The following is a 23,191-nucleotide window of genomic DNA, read 5'->3' on the forward strand; positions in this document are numbered from 1 at the left end:
CCCGGGCGACGAGCCGCGTCCGCCGGCGCCTTGAAGCTCCATGGTAATGACAAACATCAGGACCGCCCGCCAGGGGGCGGGGCCTGAGGCGCAGGCGTGATGGGTCTGCGCGTGCGCCGCCCGCGGGACTCCGCGTTCTCGCGGTAAGTGGCCGCCGGGAAAGGGGCGCGGCTAGTGGGCGTTGCGGGGCTGGCCCCGCCCTCCCCGCTCCAGTCGCTGGGACGGAGGAGCTGGTGGGCGGGGCGGGAGGAGGTGAAGGGAAAAGACTGCAGTCCTGGCGTCTGAGCGCGCCTTTAGACGAGTGGAGGTGGAGGGGACTTAGCTTCCTTCCCACCCCAGTCCTCGTCGCGCCAGGCCGGCGCCGTGAGCTCAGGCACGCTTCTCCCGGCTCTGGGAAGAGGGACCCTGTCCCAGTTCACACTGAAGTGTGAATGGTTGATGTCTGTTAAAAGCGTGACCTGCCCGGGACCCGTGCGTTTTGGGGGCAGCGTCTGCGGGTTATTCCTGGTTGTATCTCCGTGGCTCAAGGATGTTCAATGAACTGATGCAACCGTCTTGTCCCTAATGCTCCCACAGCCCCATTATCTTTTTTTCCACCTTCACCCTTCTTTATTCTACGGGGAGTCGCTGCAGTTCTGCACCCTCTCAGTTCCTGTAGGCCGGGCCTTGCATATTGGCCTTAGGACCCTCAGTGTTTGTTGACTGAAGAGCTGCAGGGTGCTCATCGGAGTTCTCCTGCTCTCTAGTTTACACCTACCTGCAGCTGCCGTGAAAAGATCTGCACCACAAGAGGAAACGCATCTCCTTCAAAGAGAGAAATAAGTCATAAGAAAGAACTAAATAAGTGAAGTGAAATATTGTCAGGATCATAGATATTCTCGCCTTTGGTGCTTTTTACAAAACTTGTTTAAATTATTATTACTTAAAAGAAATGTAATGCTGTTCCTGAAACATGTTCAGGGAAGAAATAAAAATGCTATCCATCAGCACTGAGGAACTTATAAACAAAAAGCGAGCAAAACCGAGGTGCCCCCACACTGGATTCGTTAGATCTGAAATGGGGCCCAGGAATCTGATTTTTGCTACAGCTGCTTCTGATGAGCCAGCTTAGGAACATGAGCGTAGCTGAGCCTGACACAGAAGGCAGATCTCGGTGTTGTGGGTCGTTTACTGCCAACACAGACAGCAGCTTTAGTTTTAGCGCTGCTTGTCAGAGCAAATCCCCCTGTTGGGTTTCCCTAGTGGGCGTGGAGCTCAGGGGGCCCAGGACGGGAATCCACTGTTGGCATCTGAAGCAGTTATTGGTTGTCTGCCTACTGCACTCTGCCCAAAGTTTATTTTCTACTAACTCTTCCTCTCCCCTTACTACTTCTATTTCCCATTCTTGTCCATTTTATTATGTTTTTTACCTTTTTAAATTTTCTTTTTCTATTAGTATGTTACCTTAATGCAGGCATTGAATACATTTTTTTAAAATCAATGAATTGATTTTAAATTGTTGAAGTTACTGAAAACTTTAAAAGTATCTGTCCATTGCATTATCTCTTAGCCACTGACCTAGGGTGGAAGCCAGCCACTGGGAGAATATTTCAAGATGGCAAGTTCAACTTTCGAAGAGAAGATGCTTCTCCCACTTCCCTCCACCTCACTGATGATGAGTACCCAGAATCACTGATGACTATAATCTTTGCTGACTCTTCATGATAACCTTAAACTCTTACCAGTTATATGATCCCTCCCTCCCCTCTCTCTTAATAAACGTAAATCCATGGCATTAGGATACACTTTGAAGAGCCCTCTGGACTAACTGCATGGCTGCACTTGGATCTGTGTTGCCTGGGCTGGGTAGGGAAGGAGCCCACGGAGGCTGGAAAGGGTGAGTCACGCATAAGCCTATTGTCCATCGTGGCATCTGTTTTTATTTGAGGAGTGCCCTCTGCTCAAATGCCTTTCTTTCCCAGAAGAGCACACTAGTTAAATGGTTAACAGAGTGTATTTTAACTACTTTCGGACCCTAGAAATGCATAGTGAAGAAAACTTCTCTTGTCTGTGGCCTCGTAAAAATGCCATCACGTCTAAGAAGGGGAAGCCAGGCAGTGTTGTATCAGTGCTAAAAAGCACAGGGACAGGTCTGCGAAGGAGGAGGAATAAAAAGGCAGGGCTTCGGAAAACTTCTTGGACCCTGAGAAGGTTTGGTGTAAGAAAGAGTTTATATTCCATTTCTCCCAAACGTGACCGCTGTCGGAGGAAGAGGGAGAATTCCCCTCTGCCCTTTCCCTTAAGGGTCTTATGGCTGGCCAAATAATCAACAAGACAGGTTAGCAGGAGAAAATAATACCAAGTTTAATAACATGTGTACATGGGAGAAAACTCAGAAATGAGCAGCTCGTCCCTCTGTCTAAGCTGAATGTATTGTAGCTAAAGGGGTGGAAGGTGTTGGGGGTGGGTAGTGGTCTGGGATTTCAGAGGGGAAGAAGACAATTCACATGGAGATAGAAATGCAAATGTTTGTCTAACAATTCTTTTCAGGGCCATCTATAGAGAATGTGGCCAGGGAGAGAGAGTTTTGATAAAAGGGGCTTGTTGCCTTTCCTGTTATAACATCTATTTTACATTATCATTACAGCCATCATGATAATAACTCCTTCCTGAAACAGATCTTTTGTTTTAAATTCTTTAGGCAGTTTGGGAGGGGAAACTCAAATATTCTTCCTGAGTTTTCTGAGTCTTTATTGTCTTCAGCTCGAAATAATCCACATACCAGAGTGGTGTTTCCTGGGGTAACTTGCCCTGAGCACCATCACCGCTCAGCATAGATTGCACCTCAGTCTGTCCTCACCATTTCCCACTTTGTGGAATATGTAAGAAAGAGCTGGAACGTGACCATCCCTGGCAGCTGAAGCAGAAAGTGCTATGGTTTGAAGGCTGTGCATTAAGCCTGGACTCAGAAGACCACAGAGACATTGCATGACCTTGGCGGATGTTTCAAAGCTTGAGGAATGGAAAATATAGAAAGATCAGACTGCCCGCAGGCAAAGCCCAAAAGAGGGGGCCTGGTGGTGGATGAGGGCTCCCAGGGACTCCTGATGGGAGATGTCAGACAGTCTCCAAAAAGAAACGTCTCCTTTTTCAGCATTTTGCCCACATCTGGCTTTACCCATAATTTGTTTTCAGTCCTGTGACATTCTTATTCTTCAGTACCTAAAATCACAGGACAAATACCAAGCGGACGTGTGCGCGCGCACAAGGGCGCGTGGGTGCACGTGTGTGTCTCCTGGCTATTTCTGCAGTGATCTTGGTGCTCTGCTTCCCTCTGCTGGATAAAAATGGTACAGCATGGTTTCTGGAAAACAAACCCAGTTAATATGCGCTTGTAGGTTTGAAAGGGCTGGGGTGCGGCTAGCGTGGGAATATGGAGAGAAGACCCCGCAGGGGAGTGTTCCTCCGTCAGGGTGTTCTCTACCATTCATTTTCATCACTGCTTGGTCTCTGGAATCTCTTTTCTAAGAAGAATGCGTGGTCAACCACTTTGATCTTTGTAAACTATGGAAAAAGGCGGGAGAAGTGTCCACAGTGGTTTCCAAGCAGATTCCGGAGCAGATTTAGGACCCACAGGAAATCTTAATTTGAAACAAAATCACACAATTTGGAATCAGACTATTTTAGTCTTGCCTTGGTCTCCTGCTAGGGCATTGAAAAAACTTGTGTTTCTGCTGCTTTTTTCTCCCTTAAGTCAGACCCATTCTATGACTTGAGCTGATTCAGTTGGAATTCCCTTCCCTCTGAAAAAGCCTATCAAACATTACTTCACAGAATTAGAGATTCCACAGGATGTAAGCTTCAGAGATAGGTTCATTGTTTTGTTCACTACCATTTTCCTAGCTTCCATCACGGTGCCTAGCACCTCATTAATACTCAGTGAACAGTTGTAAAATGACTGACCAAGTAAATGAATGAATGATGACTTGGAAATCACCCGGTAAAGTATTTTTCAAGCTGCTAGTGGATCCCCATTAGTAGGTCTTAAAATCAACTAAATGGATTGTGACACCAATCAGAATTTAAAAAAAAAAAAAGAAAGAAATAGAATATAAATTATCAGGATGCATCCCATGTTGTAAGGGTAAAAATAATTTAGTGAAAAAATTTTCAAGACGTATACATACACACCCACTCAAATTTCTTATCGTGGTCAGAGTCAAAAAACTTGGAAAGTGATTGACACAATCCAGCCCACTCATTTTATTGATGAGAAATCCCCAGACCAAAAGAGATTAAAAAACCATCAGTTACTGACTGGTTCTCAGTGGAGTGCCTCAATCCTCCCACAGCTGGGAAGGATATTCCTCCTTCAGCAGGTGAGGGATCATTGATCTCGGCATCCTGCTTGTCAGACATCTCTGGCCTAATAAGGCTCTTAACAGTATGGAGAAAGAGAAGTGTGACAGCGATGTGGCAGTAATATTGATTACAAATGTAGACAGGAAGTGAATCCATTAATTCAAGTAGTGGCAACCTTGAAACAATAAGGAAATGCCTTTGATACCTCCTTTCCTATCCCACATCTCAAACCTCTCTTCCTTCTCCCCTTTCATGTATGCGGCAGGGAACAGAAAATGAATTATCAGATTGGGGGACTTGACAGCCATATTCGTGTCCTTACTGTGTTATGAATATTTGTGTGAGCTTGGACGACTTACCTTCCTGAGCCTCTGTTTTTTTCATCTCTAAAATGAGAAGCCTGGGCTGGAATGAATGATCATTAATTGTTTTGGGGTCATGGGATCATTTTGAAAACCCAGTGAAAGCTATAGATCCTGTCTCCCCAAAATGCACATATTCACATGTAGAGATTTTTACTTATAATTTCATGGAGTTAGTGAGTGAGCTCCAGTGGGCCTAGGGTCTGAGGTCTAGAGGTCTGCCCTCTCTGAAATCTTATGGAATGAGAAGTCCATATCACAGTTCCCCAGAGGCAGAGCAATGTAGTGGTTGAGAGTATGGACTGTAGGAAGCTCTTCAGGACAGATGACCCTTTTTTCCCAACAAATGAATTGCAATTGGGGATGGGGAGGAGTGAAGTGGTAGGGGAACCTACAAATTAAAAGAGACTTAAATAACAGGTCAACCAGTTGCAATGTGTGGGGCCTGTTGGGATCCTGAATCAAACAAATACACTTTAAAAATAGTGATGACATTTATGATGGGCCGGCCTGGTGGTGTAGTGGTTGGGTTCGCACGCCCCGCTTCGGGGCCCCGGGGTTCACGGGTTTGGATCCCGGCGACAGACCTACGCACCGCTTATCAAGCCATGCTGTGGCAGCATCCCATATAAAGTAGAGGAAAATGGGCACAGATGTTAGCCCAGGGCAGTCTTCCTCAGCAGAAAAAGAGGAGGATTGGCAATAGACGTTAGCTCAGGGCTAATCTTCCTCATCAAAAAAAATTAATGATAATAATGATGCCATTTATGAGACCACTGGGAATTTGAACACTGGACATTTGATGATGTTATGGAATTGTTCTTCAATTTTTTAGGTGTGGTAATGGTATTGTGGTTTTGCAAAAAAAGTTTTCAGCTTTTAAAGATACATACCCAAGCGTGCATTATGGAGAAAATGATAAGATACCTGAGATTTACTTCAAAATAATATGGGAAGGAGCAAATGAGTAGAGTTGTCGATGAAACTAGATTGCCCATGAGTAGATCATTGTTGACACGTTTACGTGGGAGTTCATTATACAATTCAGTCTACTGTTGTATATATTTGAAGTTTTCCATAATAAAAAAGTTAAAATATTTTTAAAAGTGTGGACTCTGGAGCCAGATGGCCTAAGTGCACGTCCTAATTTTATCACTGACCAGCTCTGTGACCCTGTGGAAGTGTCTTATCCTTTCCTTAGCTATAAACAGCGATCATAATAATTACCGCCAGTTCCTAAGGTTGTTGTGAGCATTAAATGAGTTAACATATATGAGCACTTACAATAGTGCCTGGTACGTAGTGAGCCTCAATGACTGTTTGCTATTAGCATTGTCCGGGGGACCATTCTGAATGGACAGTTTGGAGCGCGACTGCGGACTGGGAAAATTATGGATGCTTACTTAGAGACAGAATAAGGAAAAAGAAGAGAGGTGGGGAGTGTGTTGGGCATTTTAAAGCCTGTGTAACGTCTAGAAAGTTTGGCATCTGTGACTTAAGTTTTTCTTCTTTACCCCTCCACCCCCCAAACTCTCTATAAACATCTCACACAGACACAGATATACACACAGACACACACACACACCCAAGATCCTTTTAGAGGGTAGGAGGGCCTCTAGAGTCTCTTTGAGGTCTCTGTTACAAAAAATCACAAGGGTCCTCCTGGGTGCTATGGAAGATGCTGGGGGACTGGAGCTTCCCACGGAGCCACGGAGTTCTCCCCTGTTCCTTTGGGTCATCATCTCCTTTTTATCACCACTGGGATGAGAGAGCAGACAGTGAATTTGAAGCCTTTGCACCCAAGGGTGAAGGTGCTTGCAGATAGACGAGCCAGCTGTGAGAGCTGAGGAGTGGAGGCAAGGCCCTGGGTGGGAAGTTGGCAAGGCGGCCCAGGAGCACCTGCTTCAGCAGGGTAGCGTCAGTGGGAAGCACATTTAACCACACTGAAACTGGCCGTGCTGAATTTTTTCTCTGTATTTAACTTCCTACCACATTCATGCATGTGATAAGCTTCCCATCAGTATTTCCACTGAGTTTCTGCTAGAGACCAGCAAATCCCATTTCTCCCTTTAATGGAGTGCAGGTGGGGGGAGGATGGGGTCTTCATGTTCCATCTCTACCTGTGCTTGCCCAGCTGAGAGACTAAGAGCCACTGGTTAGGGCAAATTGTGTCAATTGAACAGAGAGGTAAAAACTGAGATTGGCCTAGGGTGGTGTATTAATTTCCTAGGGCTGCCATAACACAGTAGCACACCTGGGTGGCTTAAAACAACAGAAATTTATACTCTAACAGTTCTGGGGGCTAGAAGTCAGAAATCAATGTATGCATGAAGCCACACTCTCTGTCCTCGCTTCTGGTTGTTACCAGCAATCCTTGGCATTCCTTGGCTTGCAGTTGCCTAACTCCAGTCCCCACCTCCATTGTCACATGGTGTTCTTTCCTGTGTGTGTCTCTCTGCCTTTGAGTGGCCATATGTCTTCACATTCCCTCTGTGTCTCTCTCCTCTTCTCATGGGGACACCAGTCACATGGGATTAAGGGTCCACCCTACTCCAGTGCGACCTCCTAACTACTTACTCTGCAACGACCATTTCCAAACAAGGTCACTTTCTGAGGAACTGGGGGTTAGGACACCAAAATATCTTTTTTGGAGACATAATTCAAGTCACAACAGATGGGAATCAAGAAGTAAAATAATGGGTGAGTGGAGTAGTGGGGCTTCTTCCGTAGGCTGAGAACACATGGGGACCATAGTGAAAAAGGACGGCACTGCCAGCCTATCTGGGTGGTCTGGATGCTGCGGGAAGGGTCTCTGCTGATGCCTCTGATAGTCTGTGACATGCAGACAGAGTGTGCCAGAGGGAATGTGGAGGAGAGCAAGAAATTCCCCCACCAAAACACACGCAGAACCTTGGGAAAATACAGCGCATCTTAATCTGTTGTGAATGGAGAGAAATCCCTTCCAAGAGCAGAGACTCCCACCCTGGTGAGAAGCTTCTGGGAGCCCACAGAGAGGGAGGAGGCGTTTGTATAGAACCCACAGCACCCTGCTCAGCATTGAGTGATAGAACTAATAAAAACAACGATTGCCACTAGCACTTACTGAACACAAACTTTATGCTGAGGTGTTTTTTTCCACAGTAAAATTAGTCAGATTCCAAGATAATTTGTTCTTGTTTGAAAAAGAAAAAAACACTGAGTGGTGATGTTTTGCATGTTGCCGTAGTTGTCTTTAAGAAATTGCTTTAGCCCAGAATAGTGCTCAAATTCAAGTTAATGAGGAACAGAGATATATTTAAGTCCTGAAGTTGAGGACGGATTCACTAGAGAAGTGTAGGGGAATAATCTGAAGACAGTCAGTGGTTCTGAAAGCTGGTTTGAGCCCCTGGAGGTCTTTCGGGTGGTCACAGATGGCCTGAGTCTACCATTTGTAACGTGACTAGGCCCACATTGGATTCGAGCACAAAATACATTTAAGAACCTCCCCATTGGTACCACTTCCAGGCAACACCCTAAGGACTTTTGCTTGGCTGAAGTGTCTAGAAATGCAACAGGAACTGTATCTTTAGGTTTATTTCATTTATCAGGGGGAAAAAAATCCACATTACATTTCTCTCTCAATTCTATACTTCTTCTGGTTCACGCAATTGGCAATGGGGAAGTTAGACCTAAGGACTTTCTACTTTCACTTTATTTTGGTGGTTAAGAATATAGACCCTGGATTCAAAGGCATGCGTTTCTGTGAGATTCCATTATTTAATAGCCAGGTAGTCTTGGGCAAATTTTCTTAATCTATCTATCGGTTTCCTCATTTATAAAATGGGGCAATAACGGTACCTACCTCACAGGGAATAATTTCATGATAACCTGGTTTCGTGTAGATCACAGGGAACGGAATTTGCTCTATTTTCTATAAGCAAGGTAATGTGCAATTGGGAAGTAGTCCATACAGATAAGCAGCTGCCCTGAATTTCCTTGGGCAGAATTCTTCCCAGGCATGTTCCTTCCTGAAGTCACAGTAAAGCCAATGTCCTTACAAGGCTCTCACAATCTGTCATCTCCCACTGTCCCCCCTCTGTTTGTGCTGGCTTCCTGCTCTTCCTGCCATGCTCTGGCCTCAGGGCCTTGCACTTGTCACCTCCGCCTGGGAGAGGGACAGAGCTGGCTCCCTCACCTCTTTCGGGGGTCTTCCCCCATCCTATTTAAAATTGCACACTCACTCCACCCCCCGGCCTATCATTCTTCCTTGTTCTCCTTCTCTTTGGCACCATCACCTTCTAACATACGATATAATTTATTTGGCTCATTGTTTGTCCCACCCTCAACCTCCACCACCCAAATGTAAGCTCCCTAACGGCACGGATTTGTGTGTTTTGTCCATTGCTGTATCCCTGGTGCCTAGACCAGGGCCTGACACCTGCTGGTGTTCAGTGTTTGTGGAGTGACTGTGGATGAATCTACATACTCACCAGTTCAACAGGCTGGGCCCTGCCTCCAGTGAAGGTCTTCCACAGTACTCTGAGAGGGCTTGATTCAGGAGAGGAATCTCAAAGAATTCTTTCAGCACCGGATAATGTATCACTGGCTTTGTTTCATGAGCCAGTATCTCAGCCACAGCATCATCAAATTACCCACATAATGTAATGTCAGAAGAGAGTGTAGTGTAACTATCTTGGTATTCCTGCAAACTGAGCCGAAGAGTGTTGATTTGGTACTTTATAGAATGAAAGTATCAGGTTGCTTAAAATTCCTAGTTCCCACTTTCTGGTTTTCAGGAAGCTTTATATGACACTGCTAATTTACCTATCATTGACAGCATTTTGACATAGCCTTATTTTTCCCCCGAAGGCATTTATTTTAGTGATGGGTCCATGGATTATCTTTTCCCCTATTTTTCTGCCTTTTCTTTAATAAGCATATGTTACTTCAAAATGAGAAATAATCAGTGACATTTTTTGGACTTGCTACTAAGTCTGCATAAGTCTTTCATAAGGCAGAGAACCATTTTTTTTTAAATCCCATGTTCAAAGTCATATGACGTCAAAATCCCTGGGAAAGCCAATTATTTGAAGAACAGACAATCCCACTGAAAGATGAGAGCGAGGGCTTACATGACCTTGGCAAGATTATCAATCCTAGATGAGTTTCTCATCCAAGGACTCAAAGGTATTTTCAAGAAGCCATGACTAGAGAGTGAGATTTGACTTTATAATCCAGGCCACAAAGGGCCTGTAGCCAATGGAACTTTCGGGCTTCTGAGAAGACTATGAGGTGCAAAGAATGCTTTACTGGACATCCAAGGACATGGCAAGGTCACTTTAACCAGAAAAGAGAAGACACAACCCTGGCTATTCATGAGGTATTTAGGATCAAAAGTTTACATGAGATTAGGTTAAAGTATACACAATGTGGAAAAGGGCTTCCCACGCTGTGAAGAGCTCTGCAAATATTTGTTGATTAGCTGAGCCCTGAATTTATCTGAAGGAAAAATGAATTTGAGTTTAAACATTACAACTAATTGTGTGACTCAGTCATTCTACTTTCTTAGTGTTTTTTCTAGTTTAATGGAGACCTTTTTGGCCCTGCCTCACACGATTATTTAGAAGCTCAAATGGATGTGGAAATGTTTGGAAAGCACAATGCACGATAAGATCTGAGGTGTTATCCTGTGGCCTTTGAGTTGGTCACGGCCTCCTGGAGTCTCCAATACAGCGCCTACCTCTTCCTATGAGAGTTATGTCAGGGAAGAAAAGCCCTTACCTTAGATAGATAGGATCCCGAAGTTAATATTTAAATTCTCTTTCTAATGTAATGATTTTCCTTCCACATTAAATTATTTCCATAAAAATTCCTTAAGGGATAAGATGGTTATTTTTTTGAAAAGGAGGCAGCCAGTGTGTGGCATGCCATTTCCAATTTACCAAATCAGGAACCTGTACTCAGGTTGGAACCCTACATCCCCTTCCCAGAAGGATGGGACTTTATGTACCTGGGCAGTCTATACTGCCTGTGGCAATACAGGGCTGCTGTGTCTGGATGTGTCAAGGATAGCCAAGACTGAATTAAAACACTAGAGGACATTGAAGATGGCTGGAGAAGCAGCAGCAGTAACCAGAAGGGTCAAGGAGCCGGCCCTAAGGTGACAGCCTTGCTGGTGGGGGAGATGTTTCTAGCCTAGGGGGAAGAGGGAGAACGCTCAATCCTTTGAAAATGTTCTAGCCTGAAGCAGGTCCCAGCCTCTCGTGGGTTTGGCAGGCCATCTGGCCCTCAGGCTGTGATTGGGTCCAAGACCTGGAGAGGGGGACCTGTCCTGGCCCAAAGTGGGAAGATGTTGTCCTCGTTTGGCAGACTGCAGACTCTCCACGTCAGGTCCCTGTTTTTTTCCTTCACTGTGGCATCTCCAGATGCCAACATGGTGCCGGCCATAAATACTTGGTGCTCATCAATATTTGCTGAATCAATAACTGAAGAGTGGTTAAACTATTAACACTGACAACAGAAGCATCTGCAAACTGCCTAGGGCCACTGCTGCCCATTAAAAAAAGGGTATGGGCAAGAGGGACATCCACAATCCTACCAGTGGAGCCTCAAGCCAGAGAAATGCTGTTTTCTTACATTATTGTGATAATATGATAGCCTGATGCTGGAGTAGCCCAGAGAATCACCTTTTTCACAGCTATTTAAATCTAACAGTTAAGGCTACAAAATCCTTTAGTTGATTGGCACCAAATCCTTTGGTCTATGACACTAGGAGTATTTATTCAACTAGATTGAAATCCTCAGAGAAATCAACTCCAGCTTTTGGGGGGGGGCAATTTGATCTACGCACAAGTGGGAATTTGGGGGGGTGTATTTTGGGGGTTTGGGTATGGAGATTTTTTAAGCTTTTATACTTTCCTACTTCTAGGTGGATATATCAAGTGTTCTGACCTCCTCCTCCTCCTGGCAACGTCTATCTAGATAAAACCTTTCTTTAAGATGAGCCTTGTCCAAGTAGCACTTGTCAAGGGCCTTGTCAAAGAAACAAGGTAGCTGTTGACAGTACAAGAATGCGTATACAAAATCTGTTTGCGTATACAAAATCTGTTTAATAGTCTTTCGTGTAAGTAGATTTATATACACAGAAAATACTTCCATTTTTTCTTTGCCAAGCAATCAAGCAAAACACTGGGACCAACACAATCGGTAGGCTGAGGCCTTGCGGACAATGGCTGCGCCCACTCTGAGGAAGACATGAGCGCCCTCTGGAGGGCCCACGTGAAACTACAGTGCAGCAACAGAAGAACCTGATGTTTTGAAGCATTAAGGTACAATTTGTGAACAAGTGGACAACAGAGGCAGGAATGAACTACCTTCATTCCATGGCGTGAGCTCCTACGATTTCAAGCTTCCAGTAGAGGACTGAGATTATTGTTACTGACTGAGGTACTTTCAGCGGAGGTGGGAAATGACACTCTAACATCTGAAGAGTATTAACATCAGCTTGTTAGTAAGTATAGGGCAGGAAGTACTAGGCAAGAGGGGAAACAGGCAAATGTGTCCCCAGTCTGCTGTGTCCTGCTGTCCCCTCTCCCTACCTGGAACAGGGCCTCATACAAATCCATCAGAATCTGTATTCTCAAGAAGTAAATGACTGATAGTTTAGTTTTTTACAGAGGCATTTACATTTCAACAGATTGAAAGTCTTCTTTTAAAAAAAAGAGAGCGTGGGGCCAGCCCAGTGGTGTAGTGGTTAAATTCGTGCACTCTGCTTTAGCGCCCCAGGGTTCAGCGGTTCGGATCCCCGGAGTGGACCTATACACCACTCATCAAGCCATGCTGTGGTGGTGTCCCACATACAAAAGAGAGGAAGACTGGCACAGATGTTAGCTCAGGGCTAATCCTCCTCACTAAAAATAAATAAATAAAAAATAAAAAGAGAGAGAGAGAACCAGCAGAATTTCCAGTAGATGTCAACTGTTGGAGGGGCTGTGGTGGAGTAAGATAATCATCTCCTTTATCAAATACTTCATTATTCCTTTTAAACAAACTAGGTCTGTTCGTTACTGATACACTCATTTTAATGAAAATGTTTTAAAAGGAGTATGTGAGCTCTCAAAAGTCCGAGTAGTTAAAAATCTCTGCATCTCCTGTTCACATATCTCTAATGAGATACAGGTGTTTCTAATGAGACAGTCTCCTACCTCAATGTTTCTCAAATACCTCTGGTGAAAAAACTTTTTAAAAAATTTCCAGTCACTTGAGGGACCAATACTTGTCTAAATTAAAATGAAAATTTTATGGCAACATCTAACAGTTTGGTCTCTCTGTCGGTACTTATCTTGTCACAGACCATAGACGGCATACAGGCTGGCACTGGTCTGTGGACTGCATTTGGGGATCACTGTCCTACTTCCTGTTTGCTCTCTTAAAAAACACCTGCCTTTGCCCTAAAGATCTCTGCCCACCATGACTACTACGGTTATATCCAAGAGCTTGACTTACATCTTCCTTCCAACTTTTCCAAGAATATGATCTTTCAATCCATGATGATGAACATTTCAAAGACTTTCTAGTCCCCGTTTTAAACTGACCCTCAACTTGCAATGTGTTTGCACAATTCCCCCATTCCCTTGTTTAGCTCGACCCAGTTCAGTTTTGCTGACTTTATTTGTGGTGAATTTGGCCTAGACACCAGAAGCTTGTGTAAGACACTTGGGTAGCACAGAAGTTCAGGTATTTGAGGATTAACAGCAGAAATCCATCTAGGAAAACTATGTAGCTGACAAGACATACACTTTCTCAATATAAAGATTATAGGAAAACTCCAGTTGAATATCTTTTTTTTTTTTTTTTTTGGCCAAAATACAGGCTGAAAGAGTCTTTCGGTTGACAAGCAATTCTGATTTTCTGAAATTTCTTTCATCCACTGGTTGGAAAGCTTTTTTCCTTATCCCAATAACCCAAAATTGAAAATCCCACATGGCCACATGTTAAGTAAAGTGTTTATATGTTTCCATTTATAAGGCACAAAACACACAAATATCTCAGAGAATGAGAAAACAAATATTTGAAGACAATAAAGTACCGTGGTAAGAGAAGAGGTTCATCAAACTGGAGTGAAAACAAACCACTTCCCATTTTGGTCGATAGGGACCTTATACTGATAGGAAACGTGGCCTCTGAAAAGGCTTCCACGGTCCTTCTATCAACGCAGCCCCCTTCACTGGATAGTGCGGAAGTCACTCCTCAGAGCAGGCTGCGTGGCCGGAACACATCAATCGTTAAGTACCTCCTATCCCACAGAAGCTGCTGGACAATGATGTTCCAAGCAGACTATTCCACCTACCGGGTGCCCGATTCACCATTTTACCCAAAGGAGCCTTCAGGGACCAACCCGCAGTGAGCACACAAGCTCGCCTGTCCTGGGGGTTGAGTATTTTAAGGGTTCTGCTCCAAGTTGAGGCACAACAGCCTGCCTGAGGACCCTGAACTGGGGTGGTTACAAGAGTCCTGCGTGGGGCAGCATCTATTTAAGAGGCTGGACCTTGGGTTCTTCTTGAAATAATCAGATCCCTAGAGGGACTCTCAGAACCAATTCACTCTACCAGGGGCTTTCTGAACATGCTGGTCAAAATTTGGAGAAGATTCCCTGGAGCCAGCCCCCGATCTCTTGGCCTGTGAGGCAGCCCTAAGAGATCTCAAGCAATCCCACAGTCCACAGCTATAAAAACAGAAGGGTCCCATGACACCAAACAGTGTCCACGCTTGTTGGTTGGGCCTCCTGGTGGCTCCTGGCATTGAACTTTCTAGTACCGTTTACATCAGTATTACATGAGAATAAGCTTCCTGAATGTCCATGTGGGTCCAAGCATTTCCTGGAAGTATGACTGCTCCATGGTCCTCTACATTACCAGGCAAGGTACAGATGGGAGTGAACAGCACTTTAGAGAAACAGCCAGGCAGACATCATCCTGAGAAAAGGGTCAGTGTTAGAGTGGGTGAGAGAGGAGGGATCAGAAATCAGGTGAACAGAGTAGTTCATCACGTCTAAGGGTTTCACTGAATCATCTTGAAGATTCTGACTTCTCCACCCTGGACAATATGAAATCCAAATGAAATATGGTCCTTGGGTCAATTTATTCAATTACCAAAGACCAGCATAGTAAGATGGCCATTCCAATATGGTGTGAACCAGCCATCTACCTACTTTTCAGTCCAATTCAGAATCCTACTAAATTTTCCGGCATGAAGATGGTTCTCCTTACTTCAGTGTTCCATGACTCTTAGCCAGGTCCTTTCCATTCCTGTGCCTTATAAGGCTAGGACCTAGAGGGAAAAGGAATACTCCTTTCATTAACAACAATAACAACAACAAAACTCTTGAATCCTTTGGCTTTCCAACGCCATAGTTACAGCATATCCTTGGAAAAACGTATTAATTTAAAAGCCAACTCTTAAAAACAAAAAGTCAACTCCTATAGTCGTATCGAGTTTTCCCAAATCACGATGGGCTACCTCCACACCTTGTCCCACCTCCCAGCCTCAGGAATCTTTCTTGGTCAATCTGGCCTTGACTTTGTGCCTCAGGAGGGCTGCAGTGGCAGCGCTGCAGGCAGCCAGAAAGAAGAAAGAGAGGCAGGCCATGTAGATGGACAGGGGACTGTGGCGCTGCAGGAAGATCTCCTGCCGCCCCTGGTAGTCCAGGAGGATGGCCTCCAGCTGGGAGAGTGTGCAGACAGACAGAAAGGCGTGGAAGATCTGATGCCCATGGCCCACAATGTCACAGGAACCCGGGAAGTACTTCTCAGGGACCGGGCAGGAGAAGAAGTAGGCGCTGACCAGGAAGAAGAGGATCTGGAGGGTGTGGTACCAGGCAGCTTGCTCTTGACAGCCAGCCAGGTGGCACAGGGCCACTCGGTGTGCCACAGGGCTGATGTCTAGGATGAAGGCCAGCCCTGCAGGCACCACTTGACAGATCTTCCTCATGACTGGGTAAGGCCTCCGGTAACGATACTTGGCATAGCAACAGCCAGCACAAGATAACCAGCCACAGAAGGCGGCTGCTGGCAAGAAGAAAAGCCAGAAGCGCTCGTACCAGGCCTGATCAGAGCTGTAGAAGAAGTGCACCAAGGCACTGCCGTACTGGTACACGCTCACGCCAATGTAGTCCACAAAGTAGAAGGTGTAGTGGGAGAGCTCTGACTTGGACTGCAGCAGGTGGGCCAGGAGGCTAAACGTGAGGTAAGTGATGGAGGACAGGATGTAGAGGAGCAGGGGCAGGGCGTGGGGAGAGGCCCACGGCAAGGCCTCAGCCTCAGCAAAGGCCCAGAATCGCAAGAGGACGGCCAGGGCCGCCAGCAAGTGGGTCCAGACATTGACCACCTCGTTGTGTTTCTGAAAGAGGCTGAAAAAGTAGTAGCGCCACTCGTGTCCCGTGGGGCGGTAGCCGGTGTGGATGTAAGGCTCCCGGAAGAGCTGCGGCACGTCTGTCTCCCGGACGGTGCAAGGCATCTTGGGAAGCCCATCCTCCAGGATCTTGGGCAGGCGGCGCAGCTGCTGCCCACTTACAGACAGCGTGCTCAGGCGCTCGAGGATGGCGGTGGTCATGGTGGCACAGCACGGCCAGACGGGGATGCAACCTACAGGAAGGAAAGTAACATGGGCAAAAATGCAGTGAGAGAGGGATGAGCTAAGACAGTGAAGGGGCTGTGGGTTTTTTTTTGTTTTTTTCTCATGAGGAAGATTGTCCCGGAGCTAACACCTGTGCCCATCTTCCTCTATTTTGTATATGGGACACCGCCACAGCATGGCTTGATGAGCAGTGTGTAGGTCTGTGCCCGGGATCCGAACCCTCAAACCCTGGGCTGCGGAATCAGAACACACTTAACCACTGCACCACCAGGCCAGCCCTGAGGGTTTTCTTAATGGAAAGTGGCTTTCCAGTGCATTAGGGGAGACAGGGAGCTGCAGACAGCTTCTTTGAGCCTCATTTTTTTTTCATCTGCAGAAAGATAGAGTTGGATCAAGATCCCTTACTACCCTAACATTCTGATTTTGTCTCCACTAGCCACTACAGAGTGAGGCGGTCACAGCTTATAAAATGGGAATGTTAGCCACTCTCTTTTAATGATATCGAGAAGGTAAGTAAGGTTACCTTTAAAGCCTGTGGAGTTTTCTGGATGTTATCAAAATGTAATCATCAGACAGGCTCTAATAGTATGAAATATTATATTGAAATACAAAAATTATAAATATTGATATTACTAATGGTAGCCTACATTTCTTGAGCACCTCATCTTAAATTATCCACTAGTTTAACTGGTAACTTGAAAATCTGAGATAAGCAATGGTAACTTGAACCTCAGAGTAAAGACAGGCAAATGAGTCGTCAGTTAGGTTGGTGTGAAGGAATTTTTGGGCCCCTCTCCCTGGTCTAACAGGTGAATCTAGCAGGAAAGCTGCATAGGCTTAAAGTCAGGACAGAAATCCATGCCGTCCTGTGAAGCAGCCATGCAGGCCATCCTAAGCCTGTGTAAGAATGACCCTGCAACCCCTCACCTCATGACTGAAGACACCAAGTGGACAGATCCACAACAGGAAGAGACAAAGGGTACCTCCCTCTCACATTTCCTGGCTGCATTTCTTGGAGATTGAGGGAAAAAGTAATGACCCTGGTTGTTGCCTCCTTCCACACATAGATAACACCAACATTACAAGTCTTGTTTGATATATAACCAAAAAGCTCTTGTTTATGTTATCTTTAAAGTATATGAATATTAGATGTGTAAGCTCTTTTTCTGCACATATACTGCTTTGTTAAAAAAAAAGTATATAAACTGCATTCAGATCTGTAGACCTTAGAGCATTTCCTCAAAATAACTCTGTTGGACTGTTTCCCAGGACTTGAGTTCCTCACCTTGATTATTTGAATAAACTCCATTTAACCTTTATCCAGACTCTTTTTTTCAGTCGACACTGGTAAAGACCAATGCATATTCTGGGATATATTTTAACAGTTAAACAAAATTAACATGTGGCCTAAATTTAACATAAAGTCTAATTGCAAAGATTGTGGCTTTCTGTTTGTTTGGTTTTGTTTTTAAATCATGCTCTAGAAAGTAAGTAGTTTTGGACTTGTTTCTCCTAGGTACCTAAATCTGTAATCAATGAATTTCAGGCCTCAAATGTTTAACTTACACTCGGAATTTTTGGATGACAGATGAGCCAGATGAGCACAGTGATTATTTTATAAAATAGGTGCAAAATTTCATGTGAAGTTACTGGGTAAAGGAATGGATTTTCAGCATATCTCCAGTGACCTTTTCTACTTCATACTTCGCAAACTCTTTTCCTCAAAAAGGTTCAAAACCTGATTTATCTAAATGGCCGCCTTCCTTCAGAGCCCTTCTGCTGGGAGAGAGATAGCAAGTGCTTCTCAAGGCACTGCTAATTTTAGTGAAGAAAATTTCACCTTCCTACCCACCCTGCTTAATCAATATTGAAAGAGAAAAAATACCTAATTACGTCTAAAATGTAGGGCATGAAAATTTTAAAAATGTGAAAAAAGTTCAGGGCGATCTGGAGTCAAGCCTGGTTTGGGCCATTTATGGGGTAACCTTTGGGAAGTTATAGAATTCGCTAAGCTTCAGTTCCTTCACCTGTAAAATGGGAGTAACAATTCCACCTGTCGTATGGGTGTTTGTGACAATTAAATGAGAGAATCTAACATATAAAGTGCTTAGCACACTGCCTGGCCCAAAATAGGGGCTCAGTCAATGTTAAGCACTGCTGTTATTTTTATTACTAGGAGCTGGGCCCTGTGCCGGGGGCACAAACACCAACAAGATATGCTCCCTGCCTTCCAGGAGGTCAGAGTCGACTGGCAGAGACAGACACGTGGGGAAATCATAACAAAAACGTGGGATGAGTGCTCCGTGGGAGGCGAGCACTGGTTCACGGGCAGAGTCTCTGCAAACACAACCAAAATGGAAGGTAGGGAAGGAGGGGTGTGCACGCCTCTCCAAGTGACTCCTGAACTGAGTCTTGAAGGAAAAATCAGAATTCCTGAAAGAAGATGAGGGGGAAAGAGATCTCTAGGCAGACAGCAAGGCCAAAGAACACATGCCAAGATAAGGCCCTGGAAAGCCCAGAGCGCCGGAGGAGGTCGAACTGTGTGGTTCCAAGTAGAACACTGGCACCAGAGACATGAGCTCCAACCCTGAGCACCACCATCGACAAGCCGAGGAACTCCAGCCTAGGCTTTGTCATCTGAGAAACAGACCCAATGATAAAGAGAAGCTGCCTCATGCGGCTGATGAGAGGACTCTAGAACGTAACGCCTGTAAAGTGTTTAACGAAGTCCTTGGTTTCATGTCCGCAGAATCATCTGCCACTATTAGGACCACCACTGGCGCGAGAGGTGGGGGTGGTTCCTGATTGGAGGATCTACTACCCTCTGCACCATGGACCTACGAGGTGGCTCCGGTAACAGCATATTGAGTCATTTGTTTAGCAAGCACCGACCAGTGGTTCCCGACCAGGAACGGGCCAGAGACTGGTGCTCAACGTAGGAATTAAAGACCCAAGAGAAATTTATTAAAGATTACAGAGTCAGTCAGAAAGACAGAATGAAGGAAGATGGGAGAGAAAGAAAATGGTCCCAGAACATCTTAATTCATTTAAAAACAAACAAAAAGAAAAAGCTAAGCAGTGCTTCTGTGGTCAGCCAGCAGAGGGATCTGAGCGCCTGGGAGTTAAGCTCTGGATGGAGATTCCTCCACCTGACCTGCTGGCAGTTGGTGACCGAGCACAGCAGGGGTAAGGGACGGGGGGGGGGGGGGGGGGGGGGGGTGACACGACACACAGCTGGGGTAACTGGACCTAGGAACAGGTGGACCCACTGCAGGGCTGGGCCTGGAACATGGGATGACGTTTCAAGTTGCCCTGTTGCTGTTGACTGAGAAGCATATAATCTGGGGGAGCTGGGCTTGTCGGAGTTCTGGGGAATTAAAGGGCTCCGTTCTTTAGATACAGTCTTCTACCAACTCTTGTGAAGCAGAGAGAGAATCAGATGAAAATATCAGTCTGATTTTGTGGTTAGGGGAAACAGAGGTGACATGAGCTATAGAAGAAGGAATCCCTAAAGACGCTCCCCAGCGGGCCCCACCTGCGTTGCATCTAAGATCAAGGGTGTTTCCATCCTCTCCGGGCACCTGAACCAGTGAAGACAATTCTGCATCCAGAGTTAAATAACACATGACTGCACAATTTCTGCTCATCTTTATAGCCTCTAAAATAGGGTGCCTGGCACAATAGTAGGCTCTTATAAACCAACGACACAACTGAATTTCTAAAGACTAAAACCTTGGGTTTTGGTTGTCTAATGGTTGGAACTGAGCACAATTCAGACCTGGGGACCAACTGGCATCTGCCTGTTCTGAGGGAGAAAGGATAAATCATGACGCTGCCTTATTGTCAGTTTCCAGAAAACCCACGTCTGCGGAGCTCTGACCCCAGAGTTCCTCCAGTCCTCATGGCACCAACCTAATCTCAGGGCTTTATGTTGACAAGTCCTTTTCAGAAAATTATTTCCACTTCTCTCCTACTTATGGAAAATAAACTAGGAAGAGGTTTATAGAACTAAGAAGCAAAGAGGGACAAGACCACAAGGATATTAACTTGAACTTCAATGGAAAAGGTGCACAGTAAAAAAAAATGGCAGAATCATCATTTCTCCTGCAAACGAGGCCTCCTTTTTCAAGGACCTTTAAAATGCAGCCACACCAGTCTCAGAGTCTCCTTAATAACTCCATCCTCTGGAGTGTGTAGCCCGACACCCACAAAGGGACCTGGCAGTTCCAGGGATGTGACCACCATGGCCCCCAACTCACCTCCCTCAGCAATGAGGGGGCTGCAAAGACCTAGTTCCTCTATCTATGGGTGAAAAGGACCTACATTTATTTCCCTTTGGAAGTCCAGGGTCATGGAAAATTCTAAACTAATGGTCAGAAAGAGAGGGGATTATTTCTCTGTCCTTTGCTTAGCAACTTCTCTTCCCCTGCCATAAAATTCTCCCTTCGTCCACGAGCAGCCACCATAGCCACAGCGATGACAATAAGTTATAATTCCTTTATCATCCTTAACTACAGAAGTCGCTGTCTAGTGGGGTCCATCCCCCTAGACAGATCTTACTTTCCCCCTAGACAGATCTTACTTTCACCAAGTCAGAGTGGGCATTGCTTCCAGAAATCAGCTTCAAAGGGCCAGCTGTAAAGTCTGAAAGCCTGTTTTGGAGGAAACCACATATTGGCATCATGATGTTGGTGCAGGCACACACCTCCCAGTCCTCCCGGTGGCCGCTCTGAGTATGGGCCCCTCCGTCATTCCTGGCCTCTGTCCCTGTGCACTGCTCCATCAGCTGACAAAGGTGTTATCTTAGAATGAGCTCCCTTGTACAGGGTACACTCCAACTCCCCTGCTGGGACAGCTGAAATGTAAATCTTCCTTAAGAATCCTCAAGAACTAGATAAGCTCAAGACAATAATTTTGATCAACAGAGAGTTTTCAGAGCAAGGATTATCTTCTCAACAATATTCCAGGTCACAAAAGGCCACAGAGGAAAAATGAAATACGACTCCTTACCTCAAACAGCTTACAAGAAGCAGCAAACTTCATGAATCAACAGCCAACACCACCAGTCTGCACATAAAGTGTTAAGTAGAATGAAATACAAACAGGTCCCTACAGAGCAGAGCGCGCTCAGGGCATGCTGGGGTAGCCGTGGGGAAAACAGGACTTGTGCTGGGCCTGGAAGGCCGGATGGGACTTAGACAAGTGAAGGAATGAGGAGTGGGGCATTCCAGGAAAGGGGCAAAGTATGAGTGTAGGAATGGTGTGGCCTCCTTGTGGGCCCCTGAGCAGAGGTGCTGTTGGGGAGGAATGAGGAAGCAAGTGGGGTGGGTGCCCGCAGCATTAGATAAGGTGTTTAGAATTTTTGATGTTGCAGAAGGAAGATGGGAGTCATTTCTCATCCCTGAAGCGTCAGCTCATTCAATCCTTCTGTCACCTGAGCCCTGGGGGATTCACACCGCTGACCAATGCCTCCTTTCTTGGCTTAAGTGACACTACCCTCTCTGGTCTAGCCTGTTTTTTTCTCCCACCCCCCGTCAACTGTGGTGTGCCCGAGGTTCCACCACCTGCCCCCTTTTCTGCATCCATGGTACCTCACACACGGGTACTTCTCCCATGCCCTTGGGTTCAGCTAGCATCTATATCAGATGATTTCTAAACATATGCCTCCAGACAGATCTTTCCAGGGGTTTGGATTCAAATATCCAACAGCTCTGGATTTGTCCAACCGAATATCCCATGGGCACTTGAAACTCAACATCTTTACACTTCTCCTCGGGCCCAGACTTAGCCTTCCCTGACATCTAATCAGTCATCTAGGCCTGCTGATTTTATCTCAACCTTTCTGGAATCCATTTGTCCTTTTCATTCCCACTGCTCTCCCTTAACTCAGGGCTTCAAAGTGACCTTATGTAGATGACGAAAACAGCAGTCTCATGACTGAGACTTCTTGCTCAAGTGATGGTTCCCCTGCCTCCCGTCTCCCAGACCCTCACTTCATTCTCCAAACAACTTCAGGGGGGTAGTTTAAAAATGGAAATCTGGGGGCTGGCCTGGTGGTGTAGAGGTTAAGTTTGCATGCTCCGCTTCGGTGGCCTGGAGTTCACGGGTTTGGATCCCAGGCACAGACCTACACACTACTTAGTAAGCCATGCTGTGGTGGCATCCCATATACAAAATAGAGGAAGACTGGCAGAGATGTTAGCTCAGGGACAATCTTCCTCAAGCAAAAAGAGGAAGATTGGCAACAGATGGTAGCTCAGGGCCAATCTTCTACACACACACACACACACACAAAAAAGGAAATCTGATCACCACTTCCCTCCTCAAATCCCTCAGTAGCTCACCATTATTTGTTTACAACACAAACTCTAAGTGCTTAACATGCAAACAGGCCCTTCTGTTGACCTCCTTCCTCTTCCAGCCTCCTCTCCCAGAGAGGTCTCATGCCCCCAGGTCACTTAGATGGCCTAGATTATAATACTGGGAGTTCTTCACAAGTGTCATACTCTCTATCTCCAGTGCAACCTCAGTACCCTCTGGCCCTGCAACCCCAGGTCATCAACACTCTGCCCAGGAGCCAGCTCTGCCAGGTAGCCTTTCTTACCCACAGACCAGGATTAGGGCTCTCCTCTGCGACCACCTACCCTGGCTTGCCTTCCCCAGCACACTTCTCTCCTGGGGCCCCATCACTGGTCTCCTCTGCTCATTTCCCCATTCCATTCGCGGCCAGCCCCTTTAGGGGCAAGGACAGTGCAGTGTGCAAGCTCCCAGGTCTAAAACGGTATGTGGCCTATAAAATAATCATACACCTAATAATTATTTACTGAATGAATAGTTCTCCGGGCCCGGACATATGGCACCAATTTCCTTCTGTT

The 23,191-nt window shown here is 45.7% G+C and overlaps 1 protein-coding gene across 5 annotated transcripts in view; it reads right to left on the reverse strand.

Annotated features, from left to right (window-relative positions):
- Positions 1-11,776: 11,776 nt before the first annotated feature.
- PAQR8 (progestin and adipoQ receptor family member 8) overlaps positions 11,777-23,191 on the reverse strand; it is a 40,530-nt gene continuing 29,115 nt past the window's right edge. For 4 of the 5 annotated variants that reach the window (XM_058554169.1, XM_058554173.1, XM_058554168.1 and 1 more), the window contains one exon: positions 11,777-16,324. In XM_058554169.1, the coding sequence (XP_058410152.1) occupies positions 15,228-16,292 (1,065 nt within the window). In that variant the 5' untranslated portion in view covers positions 16,293-16,324 and the 3' untranslated portion in view covers positions 11,777-15,227. Of the gene's footprint in view, positions 16,325-21,326; positions 22,572-23,191 lie in introns of those variants that run through there. The other variant, XM_058554172.1, reaches the window with a different exon arrangement.

The sequence above is a fragment of the Diceros bicornis genome, chromosome 14, assembly GCF_020826845.1.
Source record: "Diceros bicornis minor isolate mBicDic1 chromosome 14, mDicBic1.mat.cur, whole genome shotgun sequence".
NCBI classification, from domain to species: Eukaryota; Metazoa; Chordata; class Mammalia; order Perissodactyla; family Rhinocerotidae; genus Diceros; species Diceros bicornis.